This window comes from Prinia subflava, chromosome 5, assembly GCF_021018805.1.
Source record: "Prinia subflava isolate CZ2003 ecotype Zambia chromosome 5, Cam_Psub_1.2, whole genome shotgun sequence".
Taxonomy (NCBI): Eukaryota; Metazoa; Chordata; class Aves; order Passeriformes; family Cisticolidae; genus Prinia; species Prinia subflava.
In genome coordinates this window covers 53,360,754-53,378,822 of record NC_086251.1, presented here as the reverse complement: position 1 = coordinate 53,378,822, position 18,069 = coordinate 53,360,754, and the positions used below count along the sequence as shown (strand labels likewise).

The following is an 18,069-nucleotide window of genomic DNA, read 5'->3' as shown; positions in this document are numbered from 1 at the left end:
TGAAACAAATCTTCATAAGAGGAGGATTTAATGGGAGATACTAGCTGGGGTTTTTCGTTTCCTCTGTAAACTAAGAATTCATATGACTTACATGAAGTTGGACTTGCCAACATGGTTTTAATGCTGATATCCTTGATTGATGATAATGGACTCAGCTAATCAAAATCAGTATTTCAAAATCATATTGGCATATGGAAGTGCTATCAGTAATGAGGATAACAATGTATAAATGGGACAAAACCTTAGAAATTAATCCGTTATTAGTGTTGTTTTATACTTAGAAGGTATCCAAAGTGGCACTTGACTTTCCTTGCAATGAATTTATATGTCTTTGAGTACTTTGCTTAGAGCAAAAGTCTTGGAAAATAATAAGGTTCTTCAAAATTCTCATATTCCTAAATGCTTGAAAGTCTGGTAGATATCCTTCACAGAGAACATACATTGTCAGCTATGTCATGAAGGCATTCATTGAGAGCACTGTATGATGTAATGGTCCACTGCCCTTCTGGGACAAGGGCTATGTCTGTGAGCAGTTATTCCTTTTTAGGTATTCCTTTTTTAGAAGAAACTTTCTCAGTGTTGTGTAGTTGTTTCAGATGCTCTGGTACCTGTGCACTGTGCAGGTACCTTGGGAGAAAAAGCAGATAGTGAAGTAATGGCAATAACTTTTTTTGTGAACTGAGACTTGCTGCTTAAAACTACTGAGAAATATCATTCTCCTCCTCTTAGGCCCTAATTACCTCCTTCATTTTATTGTTCAGACTCTTCGCTTTTCATTTCTTACTTGTATTTAGAGAAGGCACTTTGCAGTGATGCCTTTAAAACAGCAGTGCACACTTGTGCACATATGGCAGCAGTGATCTTTTGTGTCAGTGTAATATGTCATTGTGCACATTCCTAATGATAGCTCTTTCTCCAAGTATATGCTTGATAACTGCAGAATAAATAATACAGACCTTACTGGAAAATGTGCTGCAGTAATTCTACCTTCAGAGCTCTGTGGGTGACAGCTGGTGAAAGATAATGGATTATCTTTCTGCAAGAGGAAAGCATGGGCAAGACCTACTTCTTACTTCAATCTCCTTGCCCTCATCTCTTCCTCCCCCCTCATGTCCCATATAACACGTAAGAACCTGTCCTCTCCATTTTCTGAGGGACTTGGGTGGAGGTTGCTTGTTATCACTTCTGAGTTTAAAAAAATAAAATAAAATAAATGAATTGGCAAGGAAATAAATTTAACGGTGCATAACAATTCATGGAAGAGGAAATCAACACTGTCTGCTTGTAATCTTTTAACACATACCCAGAAATAGATGGTTGGAGAGTCATAGTATTTGTTTTAAAATGTGTAGTATTGGAATAAAAAATAAGCAGGTCTGTGAATTAGAAAGGAGTGGAAAAACCATTATTTAAAGTCCAAAATATTAGTCAATATACTACAAACATTGGTCAGGCCAGTTGTCTTTACCTGATGCTTCCAGAAGTTCCAGTACTTTAAGGTAAACTTTGAGATTTTTTTTTACTAAAATGTCTGTTAAGAGAAATTTTGAAGAAGAGATGGAACTGATGGTACCCAAAGAAAAACTCCTCACATGAGAAAACAAAGATTCTTACTAGACTTGGGGATTTTGATCTGTTCAAATATGTTCACATAAGAAAGGTGAGACTCCAGAGTAACTTCTTGGTTCCTTAAAAATGCATTCCTTAGAGAGTAGCTCTTCAGAAGCGTAATTGCTTAAATTTTTATTTTATGCAATACAGCTGTAAGTGCTCCTGTTTTCTTTCCTTCCTGTAAAATACAGCTGAATAGTCAGTCAGGAGTGAGTTTTTGCCAACAACTGCACAAACTACAACAATTAGGTACATTTTTGTTCCTATGTAAGAGTAATGACTAGTGCAGTCTGAGCATACTAATAGTGACAAAGTGACCCTTGCTGCTCATGCAGATAATACAGTGGAGTCATTTATGACTGTTACTTCTTTTTTATCATGACTGATACTTGTTTTGAAAGATTTTATGGACCTAGGTTTTGGGGTTTTTAAAACGATGCTTCTGTGGACTTGTTTTAAAGTTCAAATTATATAGGAAACAAAAACTAAGCTTCAAGAAATTATTATAAAAGTGACATTTTGGGGCTGTTAAGGTATAAACAGTAGGACAGTTGCCAGAAGTATAGTCTTCAAGGTTTTTTTAATTCCTTTAGAGACAACTTAATCAACAAGAAAGCAAGTTTTATAAGCAGAGTCATCCTTCCCCCAATGCTGTGGGGTATTTGTGTCCTGCCACCATTGCCACCTGTGCTGTGTGTGTACTGCTCATGACAACCAGAGTGAAGCTGTATGTTAAAGACTGTGAAACTACCACGAGATTAAAAACATTTTTGGTAAATGTCATGTCCTTGCTTGATTCACAGTGGCAATCCAAAGATGGAATAATGTATTACTTAACAAGCAGTACTGAGCATGTTTTTCATGAGGCTGAAAAAAAAAAAAAAGAGCCTAAGTGACATATATATTATCTTATGTAAAGTAAAGGAAAAAAAAATACAGCTCTTCCAGACTTTTATGTTAGAGAATTACAAAGAAGTTTATGGAGGAAAAGGATTACATAGCCTCAGCTCCATCATCCAAGTATCAAAAATAAACTAGCTTGTATCAAGGATTAAGAGTTTGACAGTCTTTATGAGATTGTGGTTTGGGGCTGGATGTGTTTTTAAAGTGAGTCGGTGCAAGTGGAAAATATTACTGAAGAGCTAAAACAGTCATGAAATGGGCAAAGTAGCCAAGGTTTACTTAGATGACACTGGAGACAAATTAGTAAAGGAAAATATTAAATTCTTTATGGAAAAAGAAGGGGTATAACTAAAGTGATGTGCAAGAAAGTAGAAGGGCAACTGTTTGGCTTTTCTCTGTGTAAATATTGGCTCAATGTCTGTAGTCATTTGCAGTTGCATTGAAGTAGATTAAAACATTTTGTAGATTGACTGAAATTCCTTGGTTTTCTGTTTGTGGTCACCTTTTCTGCTTGTGGTCTCCTCAGAGGCCGAGTACTATGTCAGAAGATTTCTGGAAAGAAGTTAATACATCTTTACTGGTTCCTACTGTGGAAGTGGGAACTTGTAAAAGTACATCTACACCAGTAGGGTTTTCCAGCTGCATCTGTACTGGCATGCAGGTGCTCACCCTGGTGTTGCATAGGAGCTTCCAAATGTTTAGTTGTTATTTCCAGGTATGAGTAAAGAAAAAGGTTGGAAGCCAACAGAGTGGAGCCTGAGGTATAGATGAAGATTTGAGATTGCCAGCCTACTACAAGCTTGTTCTGAATGTCTTAGTACTTGATTTTATGTTTTGAAATCTATACACATGTCTAGATGGGCTGTAAATGAGGAAGAAAAAAAGGAATTCTCTGCTTAAATGCATGGAAAGAAATCTTAAAGCAAAAGGATCATGGATGTAGTGTTTATTAAACATAGCTGGCATGTGAATAATGTTACTCTTCAAGTAAGGAGGAGTGTACAAAACTGACAGCTTATGTTTAAAACGACAAGCTTAAAAGCAGAATGCTTTAAGATACTGCACCTGAAATAAAAACTTTTTGGGATGATCCTCACTTGATGCCTATCTTGGAAAGCTGAGGAACAAGACACAGAGGTGAGACATGGTATTTGCAGTTGTGAGAACTGTGATTGAACAGATTTTTGTTCCCTGCTGCCTTTAAGAATATCTATGAAAGAGGGAACAGCTAGAACGAAGGGATCTTGGCCTGCTGCTGGTCATGCTGGAGTGTGCAGTAATGGGAGGGAGGTATGAGCTGGATTGGAATGGGAGTGTGGTAAATATAAGATTCCAGGAGCCTACAAGAGGTTTGGGAATGCCTAGAAGCATCTCCATTAAACAGCATGTCATGTGGGCTGGCAGCCTGTTGAGAGCTTTCTTAAATCATGATCCAGAAACTGGATTTAAGAATTTCTGAAAGATATCATGGCAAAGATGAGCTATAAATACTAAATAAAACCAAAACTGCTCTTTGATACACAAAATACTGAGATACAGGGAAAGAGCTTATTCAGTGTACTGTACATAAATTACCAAAATTTTGGATAGGAAAGCATGATAAAAATACAGAATGAGGGGGAGAGAAGAAGGAAGAACTTCATCCTGCCTTTAGTAGAGAAAGCTGAATTTATAATGCTTGGAGACTTGGAAATGTCTCTAGGAAGAGGTTTGGGGTTCTATTTTTAGTTTCCTGTTCTGTATGCTTTGCATACACATGTGATGTTAAAGCTCTTTAGTCATGTTCTAATTCAGTTAGATTTAAAAAATTCACTCTTAACTGTTCCAAGATTTGCCTCCTCTAACAATGACTTTTTGATATGAAGGAGAGTTTAAAATTTTGAACCTATATTATAAACTGTCATATGTCCCAAGTTCTAGATTATCATTTATCCAAAATGTTGTTTCATGGATATTCACTGTGTGTTAAAAAAACCAGACCCTGCTTTAAATGGATCTTTTTTCTTATTTAATAGCAGATATAATGGTCCTGGTCAGTTTGAAACTTCAGAATAATTAGCTGATGCTAGCAAGCTGATAATGTAAATGAGCAATATTCTAAAAAAAATTCTGCAGGCTTCTTGGTTTATTTCATTGGTAATTAGGTTTTTGGGCCTTTTTTTTTTCTGCCGTGAGCACTTTGAAAAGAAATCTGTATTGCTAATGATCCATTATCATACAGTCTGACTCAATTTTTTGAAAACTACATCTAAGACCAGGGGTAGGATTTTCTCAGTTTTCCAGTTGATTCTCCCTATCCCCCACTCCTGATAAAAATTTAGACCTTTCTTATTCATTTTAAATTTAAACTATGATGTGGAAAGCCTGGGAATAGATATAGACAAATTTTGAAATATGCTGAGGCAGTGTCAGACATTAGGGAAAATTTGCACAGTGAAATCAGAAGCATGTTGCCTTCTCTGGGTAAAGTTTTCATCCTGCATTGGAAGGCTGAGTGATGTATTTCTCTTCTCTTTTCACTCTCTTTACATCCTGTCTGAGCAAGTAATTTGCCAGGAAGCATCCTGATAATGCCCTCTGGTGATGTACTTACCTTCAGAGTACCCCAAACGCCAGTGATTTCTCTGTTACAGGCAGCTGGCCATGCTCCTGATGCCCTGCTTGCCCAGAGTTTTGTTGGTAGTGACCTTTTGGCACTTGAAATCAGTGAAAACAGTGCTGCTGTAAATGGTCTTTCTCTTGCTTGTTGCCAGCCACTGGTATTGGAATGAATACTGCAAGACAGAATAGCTTTGGCTCTAGATTCGTGGTCTAGAGGGGGAACTGACGAAGTGAGAGTATTTATAATAATAAAAAAGCCACTCTGAGCCGTCCACTATAATGTGTACCAGATCTTAGCACGGGACTTGCTAGTATTCTTTGCAGGTTTAAAGACAGTTCCCCTCTTCTCTGCTTCTCAGTAACTTGAGCAACTCCGAAGATTCTTGTGCCTGGTTACAGTAATTGCTTGTCCGTGTCTTCGTGGCCTTTTCCTACGGCAAAGATCTGACTTTCAGTGACCTTTTAATTAGATCTCAAGCTCCAGGCAAGTTTTGAAACAGGGTGAGTAATGTCTGAGAAAATGTCCTCCTGCTCGCTGCCATTTAGAAAGAAGTGAAGAGAAAGATGTGCCACACCTGTTCTTAAAGTAGCTGTTGCTACCTGAACTCTTGAAATTGGAAAACAGCTCAGGGTATTTATATCTGTAGTGTTGCAGCCTTGAGCTGTCAAAAAAAAGTCAGGTGTAGTTCTGTAGCACTGTAAGCTCACCTAATTGTCCCATCCCCTTAGTCTTGTATTTCCTAGTTTATGGTGTTGATCTGGTTGGGAACTGTCAGGCAAAAGGTAATTGTCACTTGGCTGTGCTTCTTGTCCGTGGAGTTCCCTGTGTCAGCAGCAAGGCCGGTCCCCTGTGCAGCCGCTGGACGCGGTGCCGGCCGGTGCGTGGGCAGCTCATCACGCCCTGGGCCACTTCAGACAGTGGCTTCAGAGGAAATGCTCCACTCCTTTACCCTCCTTGCTTGTGCTGGCGTAGCAGCCTCTCATGACCCTTCAGCGACGATGATTCAATTTCTTCAACTACAGGGTGATAGTTGTGTTATGTGTCTTGGGAGCTTGGGATCCTGCTGGTTTAGTGATTAGAATCAGGTCAGTGAGGTGAGACCAGCTGGATTTGTTGGAGCTGATGGAAGAGAGCTGATCCGTGAAATTGCACCTCTGGTCACAGCAATCTGCTACAGTTCTGTCATTGAACAACTTTACTCTAAATTTATAAGCAGAGAAAAGGAATGCATCATAAGGTACATTTCACTCCTGTCACTGTAAATGCATTTGTAGGGTGCTTTGGCAAGAAGAACTTACTGGAAACCTCTAAAAATAAAGGACGTGGCATGTGGTAAATACAGCACCAGTGTAAATTGTTCTGTTACATAATGCACGTATTATGTTTATAGTAACTTGAGAGAAAATCTGGTATATATCTGGAGAAAAAACTGTATTTACTGTAAGTGATTGATAAAACAGCTATGCCGCTTTCTTGTTAAGTTTTACTTCTAAGATGAAATAAAGCATGTGGTCAGGAACTAGAAGCTTGCTCATACATTGATAATGTAAGGGGTGGCTTAATGTAAGTGTATGTGTGCTTATATCAGCACAATGTGGTCATCAGATTGGAATTTTTTTACTTCTTAGGGTGTGCAAGAGGTGCTGGGTCTGATGAAATTTAGTTTCATCCTATGTTATTGGAATTTGCCTGTGCTCAAATTTGAGATTTTCTTAATCTCTACTTTGAAACCATCTGAAAAATACCAAATTTTTTTTCTGAGCAGTCGTAATTCTCAGGCTATTCTACAAAAGAATTATTAACTATGCTTTTAAGATTGTTCATCATGCAGTAAAATAAATAGATTTTAACAATATTTTCAATGTTGTTATGGAATAAAAGAAATGGAATCATTGAAATTTTACTGTTTGGAACTAGTGATTCGTGTAAACCCCCTGAAACAATTTTTCCATCACTGATGTGCATCCATATGTGATTACCATTTGCTGTGGCTTAAATGGCCTCTCCAAGATGTGCAAAATCTGGCCTTGAACTTGGAGTATAGAAAAATTGAGGCAGGAATAAAGCAAAATTAAATAGATAGTGCATTCTGTGGTGTTTCTTACAAAGTTTTGACGTGTTTTGGAAGAGCCTGTCCTGTGTGGTATAGGTTGACTAGAAACAGGCTCTGGTGTAGCCACTTCCATGGTTGCTGTGCTCCACGCCACATTCACCTCAATTCCAAAAGCCATTTTGTGCTTCTGCAGCCTTGTCCTGCTCCCTGCCTTGCTCTGGGGCTCCAGTATCACAGCTCTGTGGGAGTCACATTGGGTGAATGCTTTGGTGGGAGGGGGTGGAATGGGATAGACAAGTTAGCTTCTGCCTGGAAATGTTCTTGTTTGACATACTGCATGAAGGCTGATGATGAGCCGAACAATAGACTGGAGTGTGGTGAAGAAGGAACAAGGAAGAACTCCTTAAGGAGGAGAATGAATTTCCTGGATTTAAGTGGTCATGTAGGTCCTATTCAGTTGTCTCAAATGTCTGGGATTTCAGACAGTCCCAAGGAAAATCTGTATATGGCTTGATGTACATGTGTCTTCTAGGCTTAGGTACTACCATCTTGAGGAAATAAAAGAACTGAAGATGAGGCTTATGAAAGCATTAGCTATCAACAGTTCTATAAGAGCAGAAAAAGTTCCTTTATTGTGGAATAGTAATCTTTTCTTTATGTTTTTTTAGCAAGACTTAAGAGGAAGGAAAGTACCATCTTTGAAAACTGTGCAAAATTTGAGTAGAAGCAAGATCCACTTGTTTTGGTCTCTTCAGAAAGTGCTAATTTGCAGACATTGTTGGAGTTCTGCTTGTTATTTTAGTTAGTGAAGGCTCTAAGGCTGAAGAGGCTGATGGACTGCCAGGAAATCCATGGTTGGTATGTAGTCTGATGAGAGTTGGGAATCTTAGGGAAAAGCTTAGGAAAAAGCTTAGGAAAAGGTTAGAGAAGCATGGCAGCTTTTCCTCTCCTGAACAAATGTGGCAAGTTGGAAAGAGGTAAGAAAAACAGAATTACCAAGTGCAATCAGGAGCACTTTCTCTAGGGGCTTTTGTCATTTTCCCATGAGAGTTGGGCTAGAAAATCTCAAACTGCTGAGTGTTTTCTGAAATGCCCTTATGAGTACTTACAAAGGTGCAGGTTTTCTTGTCCAGTCTTTCTTCCTGCTTAAGAAAGTCTGTGTCCTGACAGCGGTGTTGTGAAATACTACATTTTGTGAAGCTTTACCAGGTGAAGCTGGTGTGCATAGTAAGTCACTTTGTGTGCATAGTAAGTCACTTCTGGCTTTCCCGAAGTCAATGCTACTTACAGTCACATTCTTCATCAGTGTTAGTACTGAGTTTCATCCTCCAAGATCATCTTCAATATTAATAAATAAATAAGACAAACCCTGCCTGAATTTGTTCTGGAAACCAAGTCTAGTTCCCTAAATTTGGATCATTCAGACAGTAACATGAATAAAATGAGCAATTGGGCAGTGAGCTTCACCCTCTGTTTAATACTTATATAAATCTCCTCTCCTTGTACCTGCATCCCTTGTAGTACTAGCACACACCACGGTCTGATTGGCACGTGGTTTATATTTTTCCTTGGGTAAAGAAAGGTCTTGCATATATATGAGTACAGCAAATAGTCATTCGGTGTGTTTCTTTGGGTGTGTGAGCCAACCCTTACTTCCTCTCACCTGCTAGAGCTCTGTTTCTGTTTAGTTCTCAAAGACACACAGTGACCTTGGCAGGAGTTAAACTGGTAGTGTGTTTTGTCACTTGGACTACTGGAAACCGTCTGTGTGTTCCTCAGTACTTGTCTGTACAAACCTTGAGTATTACCTTGGATGTCCTTTCATTGTAGGCATGAAAAGCAGTGAATGGGCTGGCCAGGCAGATAGTCAGTATTAAGTGTTTGTGGTAACATTCATCAGCGAGCTGGCACATTGCTGCTGATTGAGTCCTTCTGTGTGCCACTTGCTTTTGGGGCTTGCCACACAAAAAGAATAACAGTGAACACAGATGATATTTCAAGGTAAAGGCCTTGCTCTTCTGCTGGCAAATTTAGCAACACTAATAGGATCAACATCAAAACTACTACTTGGTATTTTTCTTGAAAGCATTTCCTAATGCCACTAGCCTTTTGCTTGGTGATAAATTTTTGATGCAGTTATCGCAGACTAGCATACAAATTCCAAATGCCAGAATCAGTTCTTCTGTAACTGATAAAGCCAGTTATGGAGCAAGATGCAGAAGCTACAAACACTTGGTCTTGGTTTATGTCTAAAATTAATGATGTTTTTATCCTTTTAAACTTTTGAGGGATTTTGCATGTAATTATCAAATCCGAATGTTGTCCAAATTCATAGTTCTGATAAGTGTCTGCAAGGTATCTGATTAAAGGTGCTCAAATGCTCTTTTACGTATGTCAGAAAACTTTCATAAAATGAAGTAAAATTCATAACTGGCTGCAACTGAATGCCTTTGTGCAATAGTTCTTCACAAAGCTTGAAGGCTTTTTAAGCATAGGTATACCAAATAAAGTTTAACAATTTGATATTTAACTTAATAATTGGTTACCACCTTCTGTCTTGAAAAATCAGCCTCAAGAAGACTCTGACTTTCTTGCTGTTGTGTTTGTGTACGTCTGTTTCTATTGATATTTTAGTAAATGCCAATAATACTGTTACAAGAGAACAGTTCCAGCCACCGTCAAACTGGCTGGCCTTGTTCAGGGAATAAAGAGGACTTGGACAGCGTGTGAAGCAGGGCTGTAGCAACAGGCTGTTCTGCAAGGTCTGCAGGCACTGTAAGAGGTAACCAGGTTGTGCTTCTCTGGTTCTAACGCCAGTGGAGTTTGTGTCATTGCAGTGATAACCAAGAGTCTTGCACCACTGTGTTGGTCCAATGGATGTTGATGAGTGATGAAGAATTGGATCATTGGGCAAGAGGCAGACAGACTAAGTAAAGTGTGTGTATGTATGTCATAAAAACAGGAGACAGGGCATGGCAGAAGTCGAAGGCCCAGCAAAAAATGTGTCAGAAAACACAGAATGTGTCACCCTTGACTTGTAAACAGAAGAACTTTGGTGAAGTTTGTCTTCCTGTAAATTTGTATTTGTTAACTTTACTGGGCTCAGTGGAATAACTGCCTGCCCTTCCCACTGCATGACCTTCTCTTTTCTGCTGCACATTTCCTTTCTTGCCTCTTCTGTGCAGTATTGTCCCACTGTCCCTGCATGACTGTGGACAGTGAGGTATGTCTGTGTTCCACCTGGGTGTGTGCTGGCTGCCAGCTAAGCAGGTGACTGCTCTGTTCCTGCTGCTGCCTTTCCCTTAGTGGAGGTGGTACTGTGGGTGTCTCCTATTCAGCTTCAGTGAAATTTGGTAAAGGGGATATGAAGGGTCTTTATTGCGATCAAAAGGTACTGGGTGAGAGGAATGGCCTCACAATATCCAACAGTGTGATCACACATACCTTACTTCCTTAGGAAACCAGACTGAAAAAAAGCATTCACAGAGGTAGACAGTAAGAGGAAATAGGCCAGCACAGGAAAAGGGAAGCAAGGATCTATATTTGGAAAAAAATTAAACTAGAGTCAGCATAGGATGGAAGAATAAAAAAAATTTGCATTTCTAAAATACAGGGCAAATTTCACAATCTGATACAAGAGGATTGTACTTCTTTAAAACTCAAGTGTGGGTTGTAACAGGTATTTATCACCTTAGTAAGCAGGTTGGGGCTACCTGGGTGTGGGTATCTCCCAAGACATGTATACAAGCACTAACTTGTTAAACCTGCCAGCCTGCTGTTTTAGTAGCAATATCATAGGAGCGCTGTTTCTTTGAGAAGGGTGCACAAAGGGCACACAAGTTACTTGATTTCTAGAATGTAAGTTAAGAGGGGTGGCTGAGGGAAATGGTAAAATTTGCTGCTCTTTCATGTTCTTCCTCCAAAGAAAACATCTTAAATAAAATACTGGATTTGCCTGGCAGGAGTATGGCTCCACAGACAGTTATCTGCGTCATTTTGTTTTTCCCTGACATTAATATTTTGCAATTCACATAGTTTCCTACCACAGTGTTTTGTAGAGGGGGTGAGGAGATAAAGGGAGCATGGTGGCAGATGAATTTCTGTCTGACCAGACAGTTTGGACATACCTTCAGGGTAGATCCACCTGAATGTTGTTATCATGTTATATAATGACTTAAACCCCAAATCACTTACAGGATCAGTTCCAAACTGTGAAACTTATCTGATGTAGGCAGTCTGTTATATGAATAGGTTGTCCACAGAGGCCATGGAGTCTCCATCCTTGGAAGTTTTTGAAACCTGACCAGGCAGAACCATGAGTAACCTGGTCTGAAATCAATATTGACTATGATTTGAGCAGGAGATTGGATTAGAGACCAGCTAGCCCCTTTCAACCTGAATTGTGAGTCTGTGTGTTATTTTCTTGCAGTTGTCACATTTATTTAAGACTTGAAGCTGCCAATGATACAAAACATCAGGTGTTCTTGAACTTTTGGCAGCTTCAGCTAAGTGGTTTTTGTGAATTTCTGGGAATTTGTACTGCCTAACAAAATTCGGATGAATCCTCAAATAAGAATCCTGGGGTAACTCCACCACTGAAGCAGGAGTGATCATAATCCAGTGGGTTGTCTTCTGCCCATTGCAATGTAAGGGTGTTAGCTTTTGTGATTCCAGATGGTAAATCATTGACATAAACTGAATGATCCAGAATATGAACAGAAAGTAGAAATTCAAAACATACCTTGACACTTCTCATTTTTAACCACACTGTAGGTGGGAAGAGTTGACCTATTATTTTTGAGGGTGATGTTGACATGACTGCCATCCTTCCCTGGCCTGCTTTCAGAAATGAGAGGAAATTTGACATATGAGGCCAGCAAGCACCCATTCCTGGGGTAGCAGTACAGAGTGCCCAGTCTGCTGTGTCAGGTCATCTCTCCTGGCATTTCCTGCAGCTTTCAGGCACCCTGAAACTGCCTCCAAATATTTTCTGTTAGGTTGCATGCTACAGATTGACTGCAGTGTAGATATACCAGCTTTCAAACCTAAATCACAAACAGTGATTACCTGTGAGTAAAATATTTAAATTATGTTGTCAAATTATTAGAATTTATGTTTTCTTTTTGTGTAAGCAAAATATCCTAATCCCATCTATCAGTGGAAGAGGAGAATATGATCAGAATAGAATTTGTGTGTGGAGAATTATGTCTTTCATATGTACCCTGGTTTTCAATGAGGAAATAAATGCTGGCATTTCACTTCTCATTATGAATCAAAACATCAACTGTTACTGTTTTGTATTATTTTCTTGAGAGCATACATTACTTGGCTTCTGAAAATTAGTTGTTTGGGTTTGGCTTTTTTCCTTGCCTGGTGTTACAGAAAACACCCTTCTTCGAAACAAGTACAGTAATGCAAAATCAGCTTGAGAGGAAAGGCAGTAGTGCATACAAAGATACTGCACACAGAATGTCTATCCCAAATTCTTATTACATCCTCACAGTCATGAATAAACAAACTCTTGCAATTACTTGCAGCTAATGTTACCCTGACAACAGTGTGTATATATAACAAAATTCAGTAACCGCTGCCAACAAAACCCCCAGTACAGCTAATGCTTCTGTTTGCCAGGATGAAATGCTTTCATTAAGGATTAAATTAACTCCAGATCATAAGTTCTGCCTTCAGTATTAGGATCAAAAGTAATTATTCATTCCAGTATATGGAGATTGGTTTGAGTTCCCTGTTTATCAAATAGTGATATGTAAAGGGAGAACTGTATCTCTTTTTACCAGTTAGGTAGTGATAAATCACTTGGCATTATTCTGGCAATCACAGTGGATACAGTCTGTCTGACGCTTTTTGGTGCAAGTTTCTCCTTGCTCAATTTTGCCAGTTCTGTGCATGGTACTGATCTGCATATTTGCAGTTGAGGAACAGCAGCCTCCTGGGGCAACTACAGGAATGCAGATTGGAAATATTTTTTTTATTTAACTTACTAAGAGATAGAAATTGTGGAATCCAGTACTTAAATGCACTAGGTCACATCCTGGTGTAAACAGGGTGTTACTTCAAAATGCCAGTAACGTACATATCAGTTTAAATAAATTACTGGTCTGTTGCCTCCTCTGAGCTCTGATCTGTTCTATAACTGCTGTTGTAGTCTCTGTGATCATTAGATTCTGTTGACAGTTTCATTTTTAAGTTATATTTAATTTAAAGGAATCTTAGATGCTGTGACAAAGACTCAGATTTTTTCCAGTTCAGAGGAAGTTCTGCCAAGTTTAATATTTTTCTGTACATTCAAATGTTCACGTTAGGTCCTTTCTAAGACAGAGACCACCGAAGCTGCAGTATTTCTGAACACCATTCCGTGAAATACTAAAAGCAAACATTAGTTAAGTGCACAAATGGCTTGTAAAAATAGTAACTTCCTTCTAGGAGTGAATATTTCTTCTAGTTTACATACGTTAAATCAGTTGATTTTATTAACTAGTACTTCAGTTGACCAATTGAGTTGGAAAAACCAGCACCAACCTAGCACTCTTGTAGATTTTATCAGAAATGGTGGTCAAGAAAATGAGCGCTGCTCATCCTTCCTTCTTCAAGGATACAATTTCTAGAAAGATGGCAATAGTGCCCTTCCCTACAGACTCTTTCTTCTGTTTACTGAAACTTAAGCATGTGCTGTGCTCAATACATAATATTTATTAATATTAAAATACAAAACTAATCACATTAACTTGCTCTTGTACAACTTTATGCATTTCTAAACTGAATTCCAGTTTTAGTGGTGTGAAGTTCAATGAAATAATAAAATATTTTGTCACCAGTCAGCAGAAATATCAGGGGGGTTTTTTTGAGTGTACTAGACAGCTTGAACTTTATTGGGTTTGTGTCTCCTGGCTTTTAAAGTTGCTTGTGAATTTACAGCAGCAGGGCTTTTTATAATTAAACCAATTATAAATTCTGCCCAAAGAAGCTGTGGATGCTCCATCCCTGGAAATGTTCAAGGCTAGGCTGGATGGGACTCTGAACACCCTGGTGTAGTGGAAGGTGTGCTTGCCCATGGCAGAGGGCTTGGAACTAGATGATCTTGAAGGTTTTTTTTAAAACGTTTTTGATTTTTAAAACAAAAGTTATTATTGGGTTAGCGTCCTCCAAAAATAAATACTAGATTTCATTTCCCCTTGAATTTTAGTGACAGAAGCTGTTGTTCTGCAAAATTAGTTCAATGACCAGCATTCTGTAGTAGCAAACCCACATTTGATAAGGGAACTTTAATGTTTATTTCTTGTCTGTGGTTTTGTTATCTCCATCTCTGTTCATTCGATGGGAAGGAGGTGAGAGAACCTTGCAAAACAGTTGCTGATACCACTGCTGACAGCTGTACATTACTTGTACAGGTGTCTGATTGGACTGGTCTCTAACTGGTTAGAGACTGGGTCTCTAACTGGTTAGAGACTGGGTCTCTAACTGGTTTGAGGTGGAAGTTCAGTGGAAATTATTTTGGGTTTGAGGTGATAATCTCCGTGACTTTGTGGTGAGGGAAAGTGTGATTGGCATTTCTGCCCAGTTGAAACAGGGAGTCTGGGAGAAAATCTAGCAGTGTCTCGTTCTTTAAATTTCATACTTTGGATAGACAAGAAACTCTCAGTGATGGGGCTGGTACTTCTGGAGGAAGCCTTTTTGGTAACACCCTCCTAAATACAAAGAAGCAGCATGGCTGTTCTCCAGTACAGCTGTTTTTTCATTATTTTAGCAGTTAATGGGTTTTTGCTGAGAGGTTTTCAGGCATTCTTGGTTAGACTTCCTATTGAAATTTTTAGTCTCCAGTTCAGACGTCTGTATCTCTGTGTGGTTGTAAGGTTTGTTTTGTTTGTGTTAACATCTGAAATACACCATTAAGGCAGTGACCCCTCTTGTAGGAATTCTGTTTGGCTTATAACTTAATTAGCTTAATCATAATGTAAGGTGAGGTAAAACAGGAGCCTGGGCTGAATTACAAGTAGCAGTTATGTGATGTTTTATTCAGTTGCAGATAGGAAAAAATACACGTGTCGGAAAACTTTGGTCTTTTTAGTCTAATAGTGTTTGTGATGAGGTGAAGAGCAGCAATCTTTCTGTGCTTAGTTTGAGGAGTAAACTGCTGCTGTGCTTGCACAAACTCATCCTTGTGCAGTTTGCTTGCACTTGCACCACTATTTGTCCTTATTGATCTGGTCTTCAGAGCAGTGATTTATAACAAATGTTCTTTCTAAATAGAGATCCACATACTGTGATATGCTAGAAATAAACAAAGTATTCTGAATGGGATCTGGAGAGGAGAAAACTAATGCATCTGGAGGTATAGTGGAATTAATCCACCAAATATTTTGAGAAATGTGGGACCACCAGAAAAAAATAAGTGTAAGTTAGTTAATCACTGGACATCTTTTTAGACTGCAGCTTTTCAGTACTTGGTCTAATGGAGATCTGGTGAATGTTGCTTAGCAGAAAAGATAGTTCAAAGTAAAAACCCTAAATTAGCCACAGATCTTGTGGGAAATGATTTCGCTGCTGTTGAGTAGAGACAGCTATCTCTTGAGTTTGGGTTGTTAAAGCCTTAGCTGGTACTAGCTGAAATAATAAAAAGTAAAGCTGCACTCCACTTTAGAAGAGAATGAATCTAGTGCCTGCACAGTAGGACAGGGGTCCATAGGGTTTACCAGTAATGAATGAGTTCTCCCTTTCACATGGTCCTTCACTGATTCACAAAACCCTAAAGAAAGGGAGGGAAATCCTTCTGAAAGACCAGTTTGCTCTGTATTCTTACTAACAGCGAGGCAGAACCATTTATGTGATTGAACTTCTAAAAAAATTTTAATTGTTAATTAAATAGTATAATTAGCTTTTTTTTCCCTCTGTAGTTTTAATAGTTGAAAATCTTCTATTGCTCTGGGTATGCAATGAGTACTTTTGACCTCCAGTTTATGGGTTGGCTTGCGATATTTCTCTTTATAATTGAATTTTCTTTTTTTTTTTTTTGTTTCTTTTTGTTAAACAGCAAAACCATTTACAAAATTGGTAAAGGAAATGCAACTCCATCGAGATGACTTTGAAATTATAAAAGTGATTGGAAGAGGTGCATTTGGAGAGGTAAGAGATTTTTACTTTCAGTTCTAGCAATAAAACTTTCATCATCTGTGCATCTGATTTCTTGTTATGGTTGACCTGAGGACAAAAGGTTCACACAGATGTGCTAAAATACTTCCAAATGTGGCATATAGCTAGGTACCTAATGCAAGGGCCCTTTGAAGCAGGTTATTCAGTGTCCAGGTGTGCCATTTCTGTGACTGACTTTCTGACTTCAGTGCAGCCAAACCAGTGTCTCTTGGATGAATGTGTGAATGGGGTGGTCCCACCTAGCAGCTGCACAGCTGAATTTGGGATCTCTTCTCCCACTTGCCATCTGTACAGCCTGGTGCTGCTCTAATTTAACACAGAGCTGGGCTGCTCCTATGGTAGGAGCGCAGAGGCTGCTCCACCCATCTGCCTGTCTCTGTAGCAATCTGGTAATGCAGAAAGACGCATTTGGCTGCCTCAAAGGCTGCTCCCTGTCATCTTTGAAGATCAAAGGCTGCTGGATCTGTTTTTTGGACAGCAAGTTGAGTCATGCTGGGATGATAGGAACGCCTTGCGTTTTGAGGACTCGCCAGTCCCAGGACCCTGGACTGAAGCTTTATTTCTTAATGTGTTTGATGAAAGTCTCTTCAATCACACAAGCCTGGTAGGACTTGCCACTGGCTAAAGCATTCACGGGCAGCAGGCATAGGGTACCTGAGACTTCTGGAGAACCTCAAAGAACTTTTCAGCATTTAAGAACAGGTAACTAAAGTCATAGCTGTCAGCAAAAAAGGTTGTTAACTGGAGGATTTCTAGAAGTAAAAAACCCCTTTTATTTCTTTCAGGAAACTTCTTTGTAGTGCCACACTAAAGTGAAATGCAGAGATTGCCATTAGTGGCTCATTTCAGCCCATTAGCACTCAGCTGCAGCTTTTGCTGCCGGTGGCTAAGGATAAGCTTCCTGATCCCTTGTCTGTTGTCCTGTTGTCTCCAGAGAGCAGGACTCTGCCATGCCAGGTATTCCTTCCAAGCCTGGTGTGCTCTGGACACCTCAAACTCTTTCATGTGGGCTCTGAATGTGGGACAGGGGTAGCACACGGCAACCAGAAACTCAGCTAGAGAAGCAGCAGGACCCTACTTGACCTGGATTCAGAAAACAATGAGGTTTCTACGTGCATATGCACTTGGTAGTGAGTGAAGTAATGACTTCATATCCACGTAATTTTAAGCTACTTCAGAAACTGCTTTTGAGAAAAGTGGACACCTAAGACAGAAATTAATGTTTCAAGAATATCTCTTCATGCGTACCATCATCTAATGATGCAGTAACATGTTGTTTATGTGTAATCATCATGAACACAGCTGCTGAAGGAAGTGGAGCATTTTAATAAAATGTCCACATAAGCAATAACATCTTGCCCTGTAAGACAAAAGTTCACTTTCTAGTGGATGTTGAACTTGATGAGTGCAGTATTTGTTGCAAAGAAGGAAGTGTTATCTGTGAGTAATGGAAATATGCATGAAAATCACTTATTTCATTTGAGTGATTCACTTGAGTATTATTTGAGAATATTTATTAATATTCTCTATTATTATAGAGAAGCTACTCTAAAAAGTTTATCAGGAAAAAGCAACAATTGGAAAAATATTGGTTAGTCTAAGGGAGGACTGAGAGCTACAAACTTAGTCCAGAAAAGAAGTCTAGGGAGTGAGGTTTATAAGTAGATAAAAGGCCAAAAGAATCAAGACAGTAGTAGGTACCTGTCTGTTTCTCTTTTAGGGTTTTGGTTCAAAG

The 18,069-nt window shown here is 39.1% G+C and overlaps 1 protein-coding gene across 6 annotated transcripts in view; it reads left to right on the top strand.

The window, feature by feature from the left end:
- The window catches only part of CDC42BPB (CDC42 binding protein kinase beta), a 90,955-nt gene that overhangs the window by 12,304 nt on the left and 60,582 nt on the right, over positions 1 to 18,069 (top strand). For all 6 annotated transcript variants that reach the window (XM_063399423.1, XM_063399421.1, XM_063399418.1 and 3 more), the window contains exon 2: positions 16,216 to 16,307. In XM_063399423.1, the coding sequence (XP_063255493.1) occupies positions 16,216 to 16,307 (92 nt within the window). The remainder of the gene's footprint in view (positions 1 to 16,215; positions 16,308 to 18,069) is intronic.